Genomic DNA, 21,395 nt, shown 5'->3' on the forward strand with positions numbered 1-21,395 from the left:
TATGCCTGATACGAGAGGTAATGCAGTATGCATGGTTATGTCAGATAGAGGTAATGCAGTATGCATGGTTATGTGTGATAGTAGAGGTAATGCAGTATGCATGGTTATGTGTGATAGTAGAGGTAATGCAGTATGCATGGTTATGTGTGATAGTAGAGGTAATGCAGTATGCATGGTTATGTCTGATAATAGAGGTAATGCAGTATGCATGGTTATGCGTGATAGTAGAGGTAATGCAGTATGCATGGTTATGCGTGATAGTAGAGGTAATACAGTATACATACAGCATGCTTCCACCGAGCACAAGCCTATCTCAGTGAAAATTGAGGATCATTACTCTGTGTCAGTATATGTTGTTGACCGTCTTAGTCAGGCTCCTACTGGAAATGACTCCAGTTTTTCTATCCACAGACATTCATGTAAGGAGTAAATAAAAGATGCCCTGGACGGGTCCCTGTTGTGTTCCGTGTCATGTCGAGTTGCCATATTGCCTGGATGGCTTTCGCTTTTATTTCTTCATGTTTGTGTAGGCTAGATGTATAATGGATACAGTGCATTCGGAAAGTATTCAGACTCCTTGACTTTTACACATTTTGTTACATTACTGCCTTACTCTAAAATTGATGTAAATCTACACACAATCTACACACAATACCACATAATGACAAAATGTATAAAAATAGAAAACAGAAATACCTTATATACATAAGCATTCAGACCCTTTGCTAGGAGACATAAAATTGAGCTCAGGCACATGTTTCCCATTGATCATCTTTGAGATGTTTCTACAACTTGATTGGTATATTCAATTGATTGGACATGACTTGGAAAGGAACACACCTGTCTATATAAGTTCCCACATTTGACAGTGCATGTCAGAGAAAAAAACCAAGCCATGAGGTCAAAGTAATTGTCCGTAGAGCTTCGAGACAGGATTGTGTGGAGGCACCGATCTAGGGAAGGGTACAAAATAATTCTGCAGCATTGAAGGTCCCCAAGAACACAGTGGCCTCCATCTTTCTTAAATGGAAGACGTTTAGAACCACCAAGACTCTTCCTAGAGCTGGACGCCCGGCTAAACTGAGCAATCTGGGGAGAAGGGCCTTGGTCAGGGAGGTGACCAAGAGCCCTCTGTGGAGATGGCAGAACCTTCCAGAAGGACAACCGTCTCTGCAGCACTCCACCAATCAGGCCTTTACGGTAGAATGGCCAGATGGTAGCCACTCCTCAGTAAAAGGCACCTGATAGCCCGTGTCATGACGTTGGCCTGTGGGTAAGGTTTATGACCCCCCCCCCCCCCCCATAAATACCTTTCTCCCTTCCCCTCTCTGACCCTACTGAAGGACTTGAATAGCCTGTGTTAACCTCTATGGGCTAGGTGGGACGCTTGCGTCCCACCTACGTAACAGCCACTGGCAGCCTGTGGCGCGATTTTCAAAACCTTAAAAATCCTATTACTTCACTTTCTCAAACATATGACTATTTTACAGCTATTTAAAGACAAGACTCTCGTTAATCTAACCACACTGTCCGATTTCAAAAAGGCTTTACAACGAAAGCAAAACATTAGATTATGTCAGCAGAGTACCAAGCCAGAAATAATCAGACACCCATTTTTCAAGCCAGCATATAATGTCACCAAAACCCAGAAGACAGCTAAATGCAGCACTCACCTTTGATGATCTTCATCAGATGACAACCCTAGGACATTATGTTATACAATACATGCATGTTTTGTTCAATCAAGTTCATATTTATATCAAAAAACAGCTTTTTACATTAGCATGTGACGTTCAGAACTAGCATACCCCCCGCAAACTTCCGGGGAATTCGCTAACATTTTACTAAATTACTCACGATAAACGTTCACAAAAAGCATAACAATTATTTTAAGAATTATAGATACAGACCTCCTCTATGCACTCGATATGTCCGATTTTAAAATAGCTTTTTGGTGAAAGCACATTTTGCAATATTCTAAGTACATAGCCCAGGCATCACGGGCTCGCTATTTAGACACCCGGCAAGTTTAGCACTCACCATAATCATATTTACTATTATAAAAGTTTGATTACCTTTTGTTGTCTTCGTCAGAATGCACACCCAGGACTGCTACTTCAATAACAAATGTTGGTTTGGTCCAAAATAATCCATCGTTATATCCGAATAGCGGCGTTTTGTTCGTGCGTTCCAGACACTATCCGAAATAGTAAAGAAGTGTCGCGCGCATGGCGCAATTCGTGACAATAAAATTCTAAATATTCCATTACCGTACTTCGAAGCATGTCAACCGCTGTTTAAAATCAATTTTTACGCCATTTTTCTCGTAGAAAAGCGATAATATTCCGACAGGGAATCTCCTTTTCGGCAAACAGAGGAAAAAATCCCAAAGGCGGGGGCGGTCGGGTCACGCGCATAAACCCAGTGTCCTTTGATCGGCCACTTGAGAAGGGCGATAATGTGTTTCAGCCTGGGGCTGGAATGACGACATTCTGTTTTTTCCCGGGCTCTGAGCGCCTATGGACGACGTGGGAAGTGTCACGTTAGAGCAGAGATCCTTAGTAAATGATAGAGATGGAAAAGAAGTTCAAGAAATGGTCAGACAGGCCACTTCCTGTAAAGGAATCTCTCAGGTTTTGACCTGCCATTTGAGTTCTGTTATACTCACAGACACCATTCAAACAGTTTTAGAAAATGTAGGGTGTTTTCTATCCATATGTAATAAGTATATGCATATTCTAGTTACTGGGTAGGAGTGGTAACCAGATTAAATCGGGTATGTTTTTTATCCAGCCGTGTCAATACTGCCCCCTAGCCCTAACAGGTTAAATATAGAGAGTCTGGGAACATCAAACAAATGGGGAAAGGAACCATATTTTGGTAATAAAACCAGTTGGAAATATGCTTTGGAACGTAATGAGTATGTATGTAAGGTTCGGTTGTCATCTGAGACATTATGATTGATGACAGGACGACATAAACTGTACCTGAGAAAGTATACGCCCTCTAGTTATCAGAGTAACATGGAATTGTTATGCAATTGAAATGTTTGATATTGAAATTGTTTGTTAGGAGATTAAATGTAATTTTAGCTTCCAAATGAGAGATTTGGGTTTTCATAAGGAAAGTGCCCTGCTTGATCAGTGGCCCACCCCTGTGAAGAGGAGGGGTTCTAAACGATGAAACACATCCTTCCCCCCTCTCCACTATGTAAGCCTTTGACGAAAAGATAACCAGTGGTTCCAGTACGTGAGGTCTGCAGCCTCTACGTTAGAAGGACACACATGTCAAGGACAGAACTAAGCCAACCTCGGCGTGAGCTATGGTATGAACTGGTATGAACTTTGAGCTTATTCACTACAGAAGTGATACTTCCTAGCCGTTGAGTTAGCAGCGGCCGCTGTCGACGGGGGCTAGGAAAGGACGGACGACGGATCCAGTCTAACAGACGGACGAAGATACCACCACGTATCCAATTTACCACCAGAGACATTCTTCCGAGTTTACAGGAAGATCTGTTGGCCAACCCGGCCAGCATCTACGACCAATCTACCGAAGCGCAGCTCAGAGTAAATATTTATTGCATTTTCCTTTTCCAAATGGGCGGTAATTTAGAATGCATAAGATAATGTATTTACGTTAGCATAGCTGCTGTTTCTTTGTTCCTAAATCTTCTCGCTCTGTCATTCAAGCCCAACCCCCTTTCCTTTGTGTAACCAGCCATGATACAGGTTCCGTCCACCAGGACGGTTTGTGTATGACATCATTTGTATTCGGTGTATTTGTAATTCTGTGTGATTAGTTAGGTATTTAGTAAATAAATAATTAAACCCAATTTTGTATTGCTGATTCAACTTGTTAGCCAGGGTTCGTGAAGATAGCCAAGAATTTACAACTTTCATTATGAGACTGAAAATAAGACAAGGGTTAATATTGACTGCTATCGATGTAAAATATTACAAAGTATTTTAACCTGTTAGGGCTAGGGGGCAGTATTGACACGGCTGGATAAAAAACGTACCCGATTTAATCTGGTTACTACTCCTGCCCAGTAACTAGAATATGCATATAATTATTGGCTTTGGATAGAAAACACTCCAAAGTTTCTAAAACTGTTTGAATGGTGTCTGTGAGTATAACAGAACTCAAATGGCAGGTCAAAACCTGAGAGATTCCTTTACAGGAAGTGGCCTGTCTGACCATTTATTGTCTTTCTTTGACATCTCATTCAATTACAAAGGATCTCTGCGGTAACGTGACACTTCCCACGGCTCCAATAGGCTCTCAGAGCCCGGGAAAAACCTGAATGTTGTCACTCCAGCCCCATGCTGAAACACATTATCGCCTTTGTCAAGTGGCCGATCAAGGGACTGTGGGCTTATGCGCGTGCACTGGCCGCCCCCGTCTTTGTGTTTTTTTTCCTCTGTTTGCCGAAAAGGAGATTCCCGGTCGGAATATTATCGCTTTTTTACGAGATAAATTGCATAAAAATTGATTTTAAACAGCGGTTGACATGCTTCGAGGTACGGTATTGGAATATTTAGAATTTTTTTGTCACGAATTGCGCCATGCGCACGACCCTGATTTACCATTTCGGATAGTGTCTGGGACGCACGAACAAAACGCCGCTATTCGGATATAACGATGGATTATTTTGGACCAAACCAACATTTGTTATTGAAGTAGCAGTCCTGGGAGTGCATTCTGACGAAGACAACAAAAGGTAATCAAACTTTTATAATAGTAAATCTGATTTTGGTGAAGGCTAAACTTGCCGGGTGTCTAAATAACTAGCCCGTGATGGCTGGGCTATGTACTTAGAATATTGCAAAATGTGCTTTCACCAAAAAGCTATTTTAAAATCGGACATATCGAGTGCATAGAGGAGTTCTGTATCTATAATTCTTAAAATAATTGTTATGCTTTTTGTGAACGTTTATCGTGAGTAATTTAGTAAATTGTTAGTAAATTCCCCGGAAGTTTGCGGGGGGTATGCTAGTTCTGAACGTCACATGCTAATGTAAAAAGCTGTTTTTTGATATAAATATGAACTTGATTGAACAAAACATGCATGTATTGTATAACATAATGTCCTAGGGTTGTCATCTGATGAAGATCATCAAAGGTTAGTGCTGCATTTAGCTGTCTTCTGGGTTTTTGTGACATTATATGCTAGCTTGAAAAATGGGTGTCTGATTATTTCTGGTTGGGTACTCTGCTGACATAATCTAATGTTTTGCTTTCATTGTAAAGCCTTTTTGAAATCGGACAGTGTGGTTAGATTAACGAGTCTTGTCTTTAAATAGCTGTAAAATAGTCATATGTTTGAGAAATTGAAGTAATAGGATTTTTAAGGTATTTGAAAATCGCGCCACAGGATTCAACTGGCTGTTACGTAGGTGGGACGAATTCGTCCCGCCTGCCCTAGAGAGGTTAAGAGTTTATTCGGAAGATAACGGCTCTATAAACGTTCTTCCGTGGTGCCCCGACTTTCTAGTTAATTACATTTACATGATTAGCTTAATCAGGTAATATTAATTACAGAGAAATCATTTTATAAGTTAGCATGTCATATCACTTAATCCGGCATAGCCAAAGACACGACACCCGCTTGGAGTTTGCCGAAAGGCACCTAAAGACTCTCAAATCATGAGAAACAAGATTCTCTGGTCTGATGAAACCAAGATCGAACTCTTTGCCCTTAGGTGTCACGTCTAGAGGAAACCTGGCACCATCCCTACGGTGAAGCATGGTGGTGGCAGCATCATGCTGTAGGGATGTTTTTCAGCGGCAGGGACTGGGATATTAGTCAGCATCAAGGGAAAGATGAACGGAACAAAGTACTGAGAGATCCTTTATGAAAACCTGCTCCAGAGCGCTCAGGACCTCAGACTGGGGCTAAGTTTCACCTTCCAACAGGACAATGACCCTAAGAGCACAGCCAAGACAACGCAGGAGTGGCTTAGGGACAAGTCTCTGAATCTCCTTGAGTGGCCCAGCCAGAGCCCGGACTTGAACCCAATCTAACATCTCTGGAGAGACCTGAAAATAGCTGTGCAGCGACGCTCCCCATCCAACCTGTTTTTGCTTTGTCATTATGGGGTATTGTGTGTAGATTGATGAGGGGGAAAAACACGGTTTAATCAATTTTAGAATAAGGCTGTAATGTAACAAAATGTGGAAAAGGTAAAGGGGTCTGAATACTTTCCGAATGCACTGTATGTTGTTGTATAGGCAGAATGCCAGGGCATGGGGTAAATATGTCCTGATTTCACCCCGGGGGTTAACGTACCGTGGAATACCCCCGTAATCTTCTGTTACCTCTGTCTTCAACCTAAGAATGTTTTTTTAATCATACATGCAGCTATATGAGATTACTGTTTGCTTTTTTCGGTGGCACTATATCAAACTATCATACATTGTATATCTCCGGCGTGTTACTCTGTCCTGCTAATAAAGCTTCTTTGAAATTCAACATTGGAATATTGGCCTGTGTGCTTGCTCTGTGTTTTTGTTATCCATGCCTGAAGTTCGCTAATTGGAATAATGAAGCAATTCTATTGATATTTGGTCCTGGGATAAACATGGAATACTCTTGATATACTGGTGTAATACTCCTGGAACACCTGTGGAATAGCCTTGTGGGTAAAATGCAGATATAAAATAGTACTCACCCTCCGGATCTCCTCTTGCCCCCGCGGCCCGGCATGGCTCCGCCCATCCTCACTTGGCCCGCCCCCACCACCGCCCCCGGCATAGTAACGGGCCCCGGCAACTCACTGCCCATCTCTGGAACAGGGGACAGAGAAAAGGTACCACATGAGAACATGGCATTAGTCATTGTGTGACATTGTGACTGTATTACAGCTGCATTAATATTACTCTGAAAGCGTGGACATGGCCATGTGGAACCTCCAGAAGAACATGCAATGGTGGCTTTTCTGTTGTTTTCAATGTAGCCTAAATCCAGCCTGTTTTAGGACACAGAAAGACTGAATATGGCGCTCCGTATCGTGCTGGGTGGTGAGCTGAAGCACATTGCATGCCAAATCACAATTTCTCTCTCTGTGCCTTCTCCCAGGCCTACCAACTCACCCTCTTTCTCTCTCTCTCTCTCTCTCTCTGGTCTACTCTCTCTCTGGTCTACTCATTCACTCCTTCAGCCAGATGTTATGGATATGCTAAACAAACCCCCTTCTCTGCCCCAGTGCTCCCAGCAGTTTTGTTAATATTTGATACAAGCTAGCGTTTCCCCTCTCCTCTCCCTCCCCTTCCTATCCTTCCCTCTCTGTCTCCTCCACTAGCTTCTACTTTTCTCTGTCTTGGAAAAACCCCAGATCCAATGCAGACCCCAGCAAAGAACCAACCAACCAATTCATTCATTCATGAAGTAGCCTAGAGGTATATAAACAACACTTCAACTCATACATGCATAATAACTAGTGCTCAGGAAGTGGTAGCCAGACATAGCATGGCATACTGTGGTTCTAGGTGAGAACACAGTGTCTGGCTACACAGGGCTGGAGAGGACAGCCAGGAGCACTGTGTCAGGCTACAGGAGGCTAGGGCTGGAGAGGACAGCCAGGAGCACTGTGTCTGGCTACAGGAGGCTAGGGCTGTAGAGGACTGCCAGGACACACAGCATCTGGCTACAGGAGGCTAGGGCTGGAGAGGACTGCCAGGACACACAGCGTCTGGCAACAGGAGGCTGGGCTGGAGAGGACTGCCAGGACACAGAGCGTCTGGCTATAGGAGGCTGGGCTGGAGAGGACTGCCAGGACACACAGCATCTGGCTACAGGAGGCTAGGGCTGGAGAGGACTGCCAGGACACAGCATCTGGCTACAGGAGGCTGGGCTGGAGAGGACTGCCAGGAACACCGTGTCTGGCTACAGGAGGCTAGGGCTGGAGAGTGTTAACTCGAAATGACACAATGACAAGGTTCCAGTTTAACAAAGTTTACTATACCGTATGAACACACTACAAGGTAGCCATTACACTCTCGGCTAGGTCCATCAACGAACAGACTTTCTGCGCAGGCACACTCTTGACTGAGTGATAGCCCCGTAATAACAGAAATATAGGGATACTTAAAACATGAACTTAACAGAGAGGACAGTCAGGACACAGTGTCTGGCTACAGGAGGCTGGGCTGGAGAGGACAGCCAGGACACACAGCGTCTGGCTACAGGAGGCTAGGGCTGGAGAGGACAGCCAGGACACACAGTGTCTGGCTACAGGAGGCTAGGGCTGGAGAGGACAGCCAGGACACACAGTGTCTGGCTACAGGAGGCTGGGCTGGAGAGGACAGCCAGGACACACAGTGTCTGACTACAGAAGGCTGGGCTGGAGAGGACAGCCAGGACACACAGTGTCTGGCTACAGGAGGCTGGGCTGGAGAGGACAGCCAGGACACACAGTGTCTGGCTACAGGAGGCTGGGCTGGAGAGGACAGCCAGGACACACAGTGTCTGGCTACAGGAGGCTAGGGCTGGAGAGGACAGCCAGGACACACAGTGTCTGGCTACAGGAGGCTGGGCTGGAGAGGACAGCCAGGACACACAGTGTCTGGCTACAGGAGGCTGGGCTGGAGAGGACAGCCAGGACACACAGTGTCTGGCTACAGGAGGCTAGGGCTGGAGAGGACAGCCAGGACACACAGTGTCTGGCTACAGGAGGCTGGGCTGGAGAGGACAGCCAGGACACACAGTGTCTGACTACAGGAGGCTAGGGCTGGAGAGGACAGCCAGGACACACAGTGTCTGGCTACAGGAGGCTGGGCTGGAGAGGACAGCCAGGACACACAGTGTCTGACTACAGGAGGCTGGGCTGGAGAGGACAGCCAGGACACACAGTGTCTGACTACAGGAGGCTAGGGCTGGAGAGGACAGCCAGGACACACAGTGTCTGACTACAGGAGGCTGGGCTGGAGAGGACAGCCAGGACACACAGTGTCTGACTACAGGAGGCTAAGGCTGGAGAGGACAGCCAGGACACACAGTGTCTGGCTACAGGAGGCTGGGCTGGAGAGGACAGCCAGGACACACAGTGTCTGACTACAGGAGGCTAGGGCTGGAGAGGACAGCCAGGACACACAGTGTCTGGCTACAGGAGGCTAGGGCTGGAGAGGACAGCCAGGACACACAGTGTCTGACTACAGGAGGCTGGGCTGGAGAGGACAGCCAGGACACACAGTGTCTGACTACTTGAGGCTAGGGCTGGAGAGGACAGCCAGGACACACAGTGTCTGGCTACAGGAGGCTGGGCTGGAGAGGACAGCCAGGACACACAGTGTCTGGCTACAGGAGGCTGGGCTGGAGAGGACAGCCAGGACACACAGTGTCTGGCTACAGGAGGCTGGGCTGGAGAGGACAGCCAGGACACACAGTGTCTGGCTACAGGAGGCTAGTACTGGAGAGGACAGCCAGGGTTTCCCCTATCATTACTTAGGAGCAGCGCCACCATGTCTAGTAGCAGCATTCCCTGTGTAGCCTAATCTTTCAGCACGCTTCTTCAATCCACCCAAAGACGACATAATATCACTGGCTCTCACAACAAAACACAACAAACATGGATTATAGCCTATTGCATAATCTGACAAATAGGTTTGTTACTGTGATAAGAGGAGATTAATGCATTATGTAATCTGGCTTTAATGAAAAATAATGCTCTTTGGTAAATGCATTTATTTTTGAATGCAATGCTTTTAGATTCGTGAGAAGTAGTTAACGAGTGTACTCTTCAAGAGAAATTAAATATTATTGGGAAGCAACCCAGGTAATAATCAGTTGGTTGTTCATTCTGTTCCATGCTTCTCTTCACATGGCAACTCTATATGCAGCCACTCTATGTTCCATGCTTCTCTTCACATGGCAACTCTATATGCAGCCACTATGTTCCACGCTTCTCTTCACATGGCAACTCTATATGCAGCCACTCTATGTTCCACGCTCTTCTTCACATGGCAACTCTATATGCAGCCACTCTATGTTCCATGCTTCTCTTCACATGGCAACTCTATATGCAGCCACTCTATGTTCCACGCTTCTCTTCACATGGCAACTCTATATGCAGCCACTCTATGTTCCATGCTTCTCTTCACATGGCAACTCTATATGCAGCCACGGTGCTGTTAACACCCCAGGTATTTCTTCATTACACTTCAATTTGCATATCCAATGAGAGAGAGAGGCCTGCTGTTGTGGTTATTATTGGAAATGACAGTAAAATCGAAGATGAATTTCTTATTAAATGTTTTTGGCAGTAGAACAGTTAGTTTCAATAATCAGTTAACGTTACTGTATAAAAGACATCAGGCCTAGGCTAACCAGAGCAAATAGAACTGGAGTGAATGCACATCAGGAAACGTAAGATTTAGGCCTATTTTTAGAGTACTATTTTTCAACACACAAGGCTCAGGCTACATTCCATAGCCTACACATATTTGATGGCAAGCAGCAATTCAGCAATGCGTATATACACCATTGTTTGCCTTCCTCTAAATGTTTTCTCCTATATCACTACCAAACTTGTATCATTGCCCAGAATTGATTATATTAATAAGAGCGCCAGCGATATAACTGCACCTCAGCTAAGGATGCATTGTAGCCTAGTACTTCCGTAATACAGTACAAATCTGAAAACAAAGTGTATGCTGTGTGTACATTTATTTGCTCAGTAACAATGTAACAACGTAATGACTACATAACAGCAACAATGTAATTAACACCTTTGACTGTCATTACATGACAAATAGAGCTTCAAGGTTCAAACACAGGCAGATAAAGTTAGTTTTACTGGTCATGCATATAACACTAGCTAGGCCACTAGGTTACTATTTAGGCCGTTCACTAAAAACGTTAACTTCTTCCTCAAATAACATTGAGTAAAGAAAGCCAGGCTACAAAAGTGCTGTTAGCGCCCAGCAAGCTGCAGATTTCATCTAGTTAATGACTATCGAATTAACCGGCGATGGAGATGGACCAACAAATCGCTGTGACTGACACCAGTGACAAACATCGAAATGACTCGACTCAAATCGCCCGAGTTTACGTCGATAGGCCAAGGGCTCGGATATGCAAAATAACCTTTGTATCGTGAGGGGGACTGGCTGTTCAGTGAAATCAGAGCACGTAGCAGCAGCTAACTAGCTGCCTGTTGGGTTGAGCCAAAACGCAACCAGTATCTCATTTTGCGTGCAGATAATACATGCAATACATTAAAAAGCTTCTGCCCCTATCATAGGCTGTGTGTGTAAACAATGGACGTATGTTAACGCTATAATGAAGAAAATGAGTTTCTAGGTGTACAGAAAGTGTTTTGAGGCTGCGATAGCACCGTGGGGGAAGGGGATGCTGTGGAGAGCTGGAGCACTGTGAGCCTGACGTCCGCGTCTTCAGCTTTCCATTTCGGTAAATGTCAAAAATACATTTTAAAGATATAATCACCATTAAACCCCCACTGTTTTTGCTTTTTCCTTAAGATAAAATCGCGACTTACCCGATGGATTTACCGCGGCGGGAGTTGCCATGTTGCCTCGATAGAAAAACAAAATGCAGCTATGAAAATGACGCACAATACGGCTCGAGAGCCCCGGGAGAGACAATCCACTCAGTGGTTTGACACGCGAGCTCTCGGTTCAGCCACCTATAGCCTCACATGCATTCGGTCGAAATACAAATAAGTCACGAATATCAACAATAAAGGCCCTGTTATTTCGGGTTCGCTTGGCCCGATGAAGTCAACGGTATTTTATAAATTCGTTCTTTCAGACTGAAAAATGCAAGATGTCTGAAAGGTGTCTAAACACCGCGAGACTTCACTTGAATTAATTCTGTGTAGACTATTTTTGCTTTGAGTCAAATTAAGCTTTGAAAGATGAAAAGTCAGCTAATGTCAGTGAGATACAGTAGCCTAACATCCTTTGCCAGTATTCACTTGTTGAATCGTGGTCCTATCTTTCATATAGAATAGAACAGCCAAATCAAGTAGGCTAAAATGTAATCCCAAATAGGCCAAATGTTTGCTTTGTAAGCATTTGTGGCGCTTCAACAGCGCTCACTTTGTAAAAGACCTTGTGTTTTTCACCATTGTATCATTGTCAAACTATGAGATGGAAACGAGAACTAGCTCCATGTGTTTGATGTGAAGATCAATCCACTTGAGATGCATAGAGGGCATGACTTCCAATGTCACAGATCATTTTAAATGGATGAATCCACAGGGCATTGTTTCAGAATCTGCACAAACCAGCAAGATTCTGGGAGTTTGTCCATCCTGATTTAACTCACAATATTAGCTTTTTTTTTCAATGTATGTTTTAATTTTGTCAGTAGGGTTATAGTTACAATTTGATGTACAAAATGCAACACAAGTGAAGACAGCGGAAAGATAATTTACTCCAAAAGAGATAAAAGGAAGGTAAACTTGGGTTTAGGTTTCAGATTTTTCTGTAGGCCTAATCTAGGAATGAGTTACTGTGTTACACCAATAATTTCAAACTACATGTAATTACAGATGGTATCTGTGACCATTATGTTGATTGTAGGCCTATTCCTATTTCAAACTTAACCCCTGGCCTACCCAACTGTTCACCTGCCTTTTTTTTAGGCACAAACTACTTCAATATACATATACTTCCATAAGTGTTTTAAATTAGTACCAGGCTAACTTTAGACAAGGCTTGTAAGGCTTGTGGGCATCCTAGAGCAAAACAACTGATATGTACTGTAGGTGTTCATGAGATTCTCACCTTTCCAAAGAGGGATCATAGTTTGTGCGCCAAACTGTTCCGACGCTACCAGAAGTTCGTACCAACTTCAGACGAGTCCCATGATGTTTGTGTGGGTCGTAGAGCAAAACGGAGAACACCATCGTGTTCGTGAGAGTCTCATATTTTTCAGTTTTGTAGGCCAAACTGTGCGGATTCTTTAGTTGAATATTTATAGGCCTACTCATGTCTAAAACTACTGTAATATAGTGTAGCTGTTGCAGCCTTAGGATATTTCACACGGTTGTGGTCAACATTTACTAATACTTTCCTGGTTTTAATGAACCTGTTGCAAGTATCTGCAGCTCTGTACCTGTATCATTAGATAATACACCCCCCATTAGGCAAAGGCACACCTAACTGCTCTGTTTTTCTCAGAAGAGATAAATATTCTAACTCGTCTGTCTCTAGATTACATTTCAAGTTTTCCTCTCCATTACGTGCACTGAGTGTACAAAACATTAGGAACACCTGCTCTTTCCATGGCATAGACTGCCCAGGTGAAAACTATGATCCGTTATTGATGTCACTTGTTAAATCCACTTCAATCAGTATAGATGAAGGGGAGGAGACAGATTAAAGAAGGATTTTTAAGTCTTGAGACAATTGAGAAAGGATTCTGTATGTGCCATTCAAAAGGTGAATTGGCAAGACAAAATAATTAAGTGCCTTTGAACAGGGTATGGTAGTAGGTACCAGGCGCACCGTTGTGAGTGTGTCAAGAACTGCAACACTGATGGGTTTTTCATGCTCAACAGTTTCCCGTGTCTATCAGGAATGGTCCACCACCCGAAAGACATCCAGCCAACTTGACACAACAGTGGGAAGCATTGGAGTCAACATGGGCCTGCATCCCTGTGGAACGACACCTTGTAGAGTCCATGCCCCAACGAACTGAGGCTGTTCTGAGGGCAAACGGGGGTGAAACTCAATATTAGGAAGGAGTTCCTAATGTTTTGTACACTCATTCTAGTACCATTGCAAAGTTTAAAATGTAATGTTCTTTCCACATTCATTACAATATATTTATGTTTTATATTGATTTTCATTGGTGGTCAGTCATATTTACAGTATGACATTGTGTGTTAATAAGACATTGAGCATGCCTTTAGACTAAATGTGAATATGTCTCGGTCTACTATAAACCACTGAAGGGAAATGCCGATTTGTGTCAACAATGTAGAACATGACATAAAACATTTACTTTCAAAATTGCAGACATCTAGTTTGGATTCCACATAGCATCTGCAGGGCTAGAGTTTACATTTATTGGGAATTTTGAGAATGTTAAGCCCTCTGCTTGCAGTTTCTCAGATGGTGGGGGAAAAAAACGAATTTAATACAGAAAACTTACAGTGATTTATAAAATAAATGTATTCTACTAGCTAACCACCATTACCTTGAGAGACTAATGCAGTACAATACTTTTCATAGCGACATGTTTGTCTTGTTACATAGCTGTGCAGAATGTAATTTAAAGAGACCAATTCCTAAGAAAGAATAGTTTTCAAGGTAAAAGTTATGCCCGAGGATAAAGTCTGACAACAGTATTGATTGTGCAATGTTTTTGTTGTCAACCGGTGGATTTGTTACTGCAGTGTGTAGTGTATTGTATATATTTACTAATCAATTGACTTAATTCAAAGCCTCCAGATAAATATACCTAAAATGTATAGGCCTTACTGCAATTAAACATAGCCAATGCAAGTAATCAGATTATTACTGTGTTGCTGCATTGTTATAAGTTCTCATTTGTATGTGGCTAGCCTGGGGGATTCTCATTGGCTGTAAACAAACCGCCTTAATTGTTTGTTTTTTTGTTCACAGTAAGGTGGTAGCATGCTGTGTTGCTGTGTTTGGTTAAGGTCCCTTAGATACCACAAAGCAAGATCAATGAGTTATCAAGCTAACGTTCAGAGATAACCGTTAAATCTCTGCATCCTAAAATAAAAACCTGAAGCTAGTGGAGTATGTCTTATGGAGTTTCCATTTTGCCCATCTTTGTTTACCAATGTGGAGTTGTACCAGAATATTTTGGAAAGTTAGCTGGCTAACTCATTCAAATAAAATATTTATTTATTTATTTATTTAACCTTTATTTAGCTAGGCAAGTCAGTTTAGAACAAATTCCTATTTACAATGACGGCCTATCCCGGCCAATCCCTAACCCGGACGATGCTGGGCCAATTGTGCGCTGCCCTATGGGACTCCCAATCACGGCCGGTTGTGATACAGCCCAGGATTGAACCAGGGTCTGTAGTGACACCGCTAGCACTGAGATGCAGTGCCTATAATCGCTGAGCCCATTTAAAGTGCTTTTTCTATCACAACACACTTAGCAGTAAAGAAGTGAAATGAAGGACATAAAAACAAAAACACAATAAAAGAGATTAATAAAATAATATAAAACATGAATTAATTCTGATTTATAGGGCCTGAAATCTTAATGCCAACCAATCCTCTAGACAAAAACTTGCCTGCCAAAAAGTGCCCTGGGCTCGTTTCATCTGGAAGTTGGGTTGCTAAATGTCTGACTCCCACCAAATCTGGCTGTCCTTCTCCAGACTCATTTGTCATTTGCCTGGGTACCAGTCTGGAGTCTGGTTTTGCTCTAGCCAACTGCTCTGACACAAGGGAATGATGGAGTGTCCCTGAATGCTACCCAGGCTAGGGAATTCCTCCTGGGATTCTCTAATGTAATCAATAAGAGTATAAATAGTGGGCAAACTGAGTGGGAAAGAGAGTGAGAGAATGACCCATAGCCAAGCTGCCCCCAAGTTGCCCCCTAGACAGTGATCTTAGATCAGTTTAGCATTTCCCCACTAATGGTTAGGATAAGTTAGGAATGGTTAGGAGTAGTCAGGATTGGGGGAGGGGAAGCTGATGCTAGATCTGTACCTAGGGGAAACGTTACCCCTGAGCCAATATAAAGTTTTTTGGTCACGTACACAGTTTAGCAGATGTTATAGTGAGTACAGCTTGTGTTACTAGCTCCTAACATTGCAGTAAAGTGTCAAAGCAGTGCAACCTGCAACAGACTGGGTGTATTTACGTGTTATTATGCAAACTGTATTCTTATAGTTTAACAAAACTTGGGCTGTATGACAAGGGGGGGGTGTGTGTGTGTGTGTGTGTGTGTGTGTGTGTGTGTGTGTGTGTGTGTGTGTGTGTGTGTGTGTGTGTGTGTGTGTGTGTGTGTGTGTGTGTGTGTGTGTAAAGGAAGAAATAAATAACTTGTGTTCTTCACACACTGTTCTTCCCCCCTCTTGTCTTGTTTGTCCTTGACCGGGGGGGTGGGGAGGGCTGACAGGTCCCAAAGGACAAGAGGAGAAGAGCGTAAGTCTCTCAGGAGTAGTGAAGAGATGAGGGTATTGTGTATTCCTTTCTGTCTGTCTGTCTGTCTGTCTGTCTGTCTGTCTGTCTGTCTGTCTGTCTGTCTGTCTGTCTGTCTGTCTGTCTGTCTGTCTGTCTGTCTGTCTGTCTGTCTGTCTGTCTGTCTGTCTGTCTGTCTGTCTGTCTGTACTTTTTCTGGTGACTAAGGCTTTAGGGACTGAACACAGCAGAGAGTTAATAAAAAATGTTTTTATTTTTTTATTTCACCTTTATTTAACGAGGTAGCCTAGTTGAGAACAAGTTCTCATTTACAACTGCGACCTGTCCAAGATAAAGCAAAGCAGTGCGACACAAACAACACAGAGTTACACATGGAATAAACAAGCGTACAGTCAATAACACAATAGAAAAAAAAGAAAGTCTATACACAGTGTGTGAAAATGGCATGAGGAGGTAAGGCAATAAATAGGCCATAGTAGCGAAGTAATTACAATTTAGCAGATTAACACTGGAGTGAAAGATGAGCAGATGATGATGTGCAAGTAGAAATACTGGTGTGCAAAAGAGCAGAAAAGTAAATAAAAACAATATGGGGATGAGGTAGGTAGATTGGATGGGCTATTTACAGATGGGCTATGTACAGCAGCAGCGATCGGTTAGCTGCTCAGATAGCTGATGTTTAAAGTTAGTGAGGGAAATATAGGTCTCCAGCTTCAGCGATTTTTGCAATTCGTTCCAGTCATTGGCAGCAGAGAACTAGAAGTAAAGGCAGCCAAACGAGGTGTTGGCTTTGGGGGTGACCAGTGAGATATACCTGCTGGAGCGCGTGCTACGGGTGGGTGTTGTTATCGTGACCAGTGAGCTGAGATAAGGCAGAGCTTTACCTAGCAAAGACTTATAGATGACCTGGAGCCAGTGTGTCTGGTGACGAATATGTAGCTAGGGCCAGCCGACTAGAGCATACAGATCGCAGTGGTGGGTGGTATATGGGGCTTTGGTGACAAAACGGATGGTACTGTGATAGACTGCATCCAGTTTGCTGAGTAGAGTGTTGGAGGCTATTTTGTAAATGACATCGCCGAAGTCTTGGATCGGTAGGATAGTCAGTTCTACGAGGGTATGTTTGGCAGCATGAGTGAAGGAGGCTTTGTTGCGAAATAGAAGGCCGATTCTAGATTTAATTTTGGATTGGAGATGCTTAATGTGAGTCTGGAAGGAGAGTTTACAGTCTAGCCAGACACCCAGGTATTTGTAGTTGTCCACATATTCTAAGTCAGAACCGTCCAGAGTAGTGATGCTAGTCGGTCGGGCAGGTTCGGGTGCGGGCAGCGAATGGTTGAAAAGCATGTATTTAGTTTTATTTGCATTTAAGAGCAGTTGGAGGCCACGGAAGGAGTGTTGTATGGCATTGAAGCTCGTTTGGAGGTTTGTTAACACAGTGTCCAAAAAAGGGCCAGATGTAGTTGGGCTGGGGGAGGAGGGGCTAGTTCTGTACTGGCTGATACACTAAACACACACACACACACACACACACACACACACACACACACACACACACACACACACACACACACACACACACACACACACACACACATAAATGCATACACACACATGCAACTTGTGTAGAAACAGACACAAACATACAGAAACACACTCAGGCAACATGCCTATTCACACGCACACACACACACACACACACACACACACACACACACACACACACACACACACACACGTACACCTACCCACCAGTAGTGACAATCAGTGCAGCGTGCTGTATTGAGGTAAAGGACCGGTATGTGTTCTTGATTAACACAGAGTGTCTTCTGTGCTGTGGTCCTCTGTGTACATGATGATCGGACACGTTACGCCACTCCCTCTTCTGTTCTCCTCTGTTGCTCCCTTTCCCTCTCTCTCTACTCCCTCCCTCTTACTTTTTCTCTCTACCTCTCTCCCAATCTCTCTCATCCCACTCTCCCTCCCTCTCTCACCATTTCTCTCTGCCTCTCTTTCCTTCTGTCTCTCTCCCCTTCTCTCTCTCTCTGGAGTCCCGCCGTCTCTTTTTTCTTCATCCTCCTCCTCTCTTGTTCACTCTCCCTCCCTCTTACCTTCAGGAGCACAGGATGTGAGGAGAGCAGGTAGGAACATTCTCTCTTTTCTCTCTCTTCTCTGTGTCTTCTGTTTCTGTACGTCTGTTCTCTCTCTCTCTCCTGCTGGCAACAGTTTTTCATTCTGTATGTCTGTGAAGGGTGTGTTGATGTCTTAATGTGTGTATAGTTGTTTTGGGGGTTTGTGTTTCGGGAGTGTGTGTGTGTATATGTGTGTCAGTGGAGGCTGGTGGGAGGAGATATAGGAGGACGGCTCATTGTAATGGCTGGAATGGTATTAATGTAACGGAGTCAAACATGTGGTTTCCATATGGTTGATGTGTTTGATACCGTTCCATTCATTTCATTCCAGCCATTACAATGAGTCTGTCCTCCTATATCTCCTCCCACCAGCGTCCTCTGGTGTGTGTGTGTGTGTGTGTTGTAGTAGGGTTTGAGAACAGTATATGACTGTGTGTGTGTGGAGGCTACAGTATATGACTGTGTGTGTGTGGAGGCTACAGTATATGACTGTGTGTGTGTGGAGGCTACAGTATATGACTGTGTGTGTGTGGAGGCTACAGTATATGACTGTGTGTGTGTGGAGGGTACAGTATATGACTGTGTGTGTGTGGAGGGTACAGTATATGACTGTGTGTGTGTGGAGGGTACAGTATATGACTGTGTGTGTGTGGAGGCTACAGTATATGACTGTGTGTGGATTTGCCTCTTCGCCGGCTCTCTGTTCCGAAGTGGCTCTCTCTCCTCAGTGACAGCTCAAGTGGAGCCAGAGCAGAGATGCTGTTAGCCCAGAGGCTTGGCTTGTTGAGTTGGCCACAGAACACAGATTGCTTTCTGTTCTGTTACTTTCATGTTCTTCATATCGGAGAGAATGAAGACAGCTTCTGTTCTAAGGTTCAACTATCAACAAGAACTCACGGTCTCACTTCAGTATTCAACGTTTGTCCAGGGGGGGAATTAACATCACATTTTGATGGTAAATTTGAGGCATTAATTCCGACTGGTTAAGGTAAGGGTTAAAACAGAAAAAACGAATACGATTGTCTAGCACTGGGATTGAACCCACAATTATCAGGCCAGGGGTTTAAGCGGTTCCTCTATCCCAATCCACAACACCCTAGCAAACCGCCAGCCTACTAGATGGTAACAGGTGCTCACGTTGCCCCTAGTGAACAGTATTGAGGCATCTCCCCACATCCTACGGGACCTGGACAAACATTGAATACTGAAGTCGATTAGGTGTGAGTTGGCTGCAACTATGGGGATTCACTACTTTAAAGAGGCAATCTGGGATTAGTATTTACGTTTTTAGACTTTTAAATGATTTATATATATCATTGTTTCTTGAAAAATATAACTTATGAGCTTATTTCAATAGGTATAGTAGTTGAATCCCAGATTGCCCCTTTAACAACAATTATGGGTTTAGAACGATACAGCTTCTCTTCTAAGGGCCATTTTTTACTACGATTCTGTCAATACATTTGTTTCAGTGCTGCAGTGAGTAAACCTAAAAAAATGACTGCAGCACTGTACCAACAGTCAGTAGCTATGACCCAAATCAGTGCGAGGCGGATAGAGATTGGGAACCTTCAGTTTTTTTATACTGCAAAGTCGGCACTTTAGAAATTTATCGGAGGAAACACTTGTCATTAAATGTCTTCAGAAACGCAGAGAGTATCTTCTCCAATTAAACCTGCTATCATTCTAGTGGAACTAACTCACTTATTTAATTGAATGGGACCTGAGATATCAGAGAGTTCAGTCCAAATGATCATGATTATGTTCTGTTATATGTTGCTTTTAGCAAGTCGATATTCCAGAGTCAGTATATCCGTACACACACACTCACATAGTTTACATAAGGCATACCTTTTTCCACTAAACCATACATGCATGCACACGCATGGAAACACGCATGTACACACACACACACACACACACACACCACACACACACACACACACACACACACACACACACACACACACACACACACACACACACACACACTAACATTGATTCAGAAGCACAGCCATCAAGAACAATAAGGTAGAAGTCAATGCTCAGATCAATTTCGGCGCAGAAAATGATGTTAACATTGACACATTAGAGGTTTTACTTAAAAAAAAGTATCTGCTCTTTTGATGTTTTCACTGCAGTGGGGGGAAATATAGATTTAGATATATTCTCTCCTAGCCGTGACCCATGGGCACCAGTCTGTGCCAGCTTTAGCCAAAGATGGAGCACTGTGTTGCAGAAAGTCCGTCTAGCCCTATTTGACATGCCTACAGTACTTTGGGTCTGTATATATCAAGCGTCTCAGAGTATAAGTGCAGAGTGTCAGTTTTGCCTTTTAGATCATAATGAATAAGATTACATGGACAGGGGAGATCTGATCCTAGATCAGCACACATACTCTGAGACGTTTGATACATATGCCCCCTGATCCACAGATTATTGGTGCGTTCTGTTTCCAATGACTTGCAGATATTACCCACATTACTCCTGTTTTCAATCCATGAGGCTTCGGATGTCTGGCTACGCAGTAGAAATTGAATGCTGTCATCGATAAACAACAAAAGGAGAAATAGAGAGAAGTGTGTGAGAGAGAGAGAGAGAGAGAGAGAGAGAGAGAGGGGGAGGAATGGGTTTTGGTCTATGCTTCCTTTAGGCCATAGGTGTGATCTCTGACTTCTAGAGAACTGAGAAGATCAAAGAGAATTTCTCTTAGGGAATAATTAACAACAGTCAATTAGCAGGAAAGGTACCAGATGCGGGCTGGTCTAGCAGTAGTGCTGCTGCCCCTGGACTGCTCAACCCTGAAGGCAGCAGATCAATCCCCAGTCAAATGCCTGTTGTCTTTCACTTGAATGGCCAAACTGTAACCTTCACATTTAAATATCCCTCTGAAGTCTATCAACTCCTTGAAGGATTTTGTTTTAATATCAATACATATTTTGAGCATATGTTAATGTGTGTGTGTGTAACCTTTATTTATCTAGGCAAGTCAGTTAAGAACAAATTCTTATTTACAATGACAGCCTACCCCGGCCAAACCCGGACGACACTGGGCCAATTGTGTGCCGCCCTATGGGACTCCCAATCACGGCCGGATGTGATACAGCCTGGATTCGAACCAGGGACTGTAGTGACATCTCTTGCAGTAAGATGCAGTGTCTT

At 43.7% G+C, this 21,395-nt stretch overlaps 1 protein-coding gene across 9 annotated transcripts in view; it reads right to left on the reverse strand.

Moving 5' to 3' along the window:
- Positions 1-11,812, reverse strand: part of LOC106587844 (aryl hydrocarbon receptor nuclear translocator 2) — a 112,871-nt gene extending 101,059 nt beyond the window's left edge. For 4 of the 9 annotated variants that reach the window (XM_045708576.2, XM_045708575.2, XM_045708572.2 and 1 more), the window contains exons 1-2: positions 11,499-11,811; positions 6,675-6,789 (exon numbers count right to left, since the gene is read on the reverse strand). In XM_045708576.2, coding sequence (XP_045564532.1) covers positions 6,675-6,789; positions 11,499-11,529 — 146 coding nt within the window. In that variant the 5' untranslated portion in view covers positions 11,530-11,811. Of the gene's footprint in view, positions 1-6,674; positions 6,790-11,498 lie in introns of all 9 variants that reach the window. The other 5 variants (XM_045708578.2, XM_045708574.2, XM_045708573.2 and 2 more) reach the window with 3 other exon arrangements.
- Positions 11,813-21,395: the final 9,583 nt, after the last annotated feature.

Source organism: Salmo salar, chromosome 26 (assembly GCF_965601325.2).
Source record: "Salmo salar chromosome 26, fSalSal1, whole genome shotgun sequence".
Lineage (NCBI taxonomy): Eukaryota > Metazoa > Chordata > Actinopteri > Salmoniformes > Salmonidae > Salmo > Salmo salar.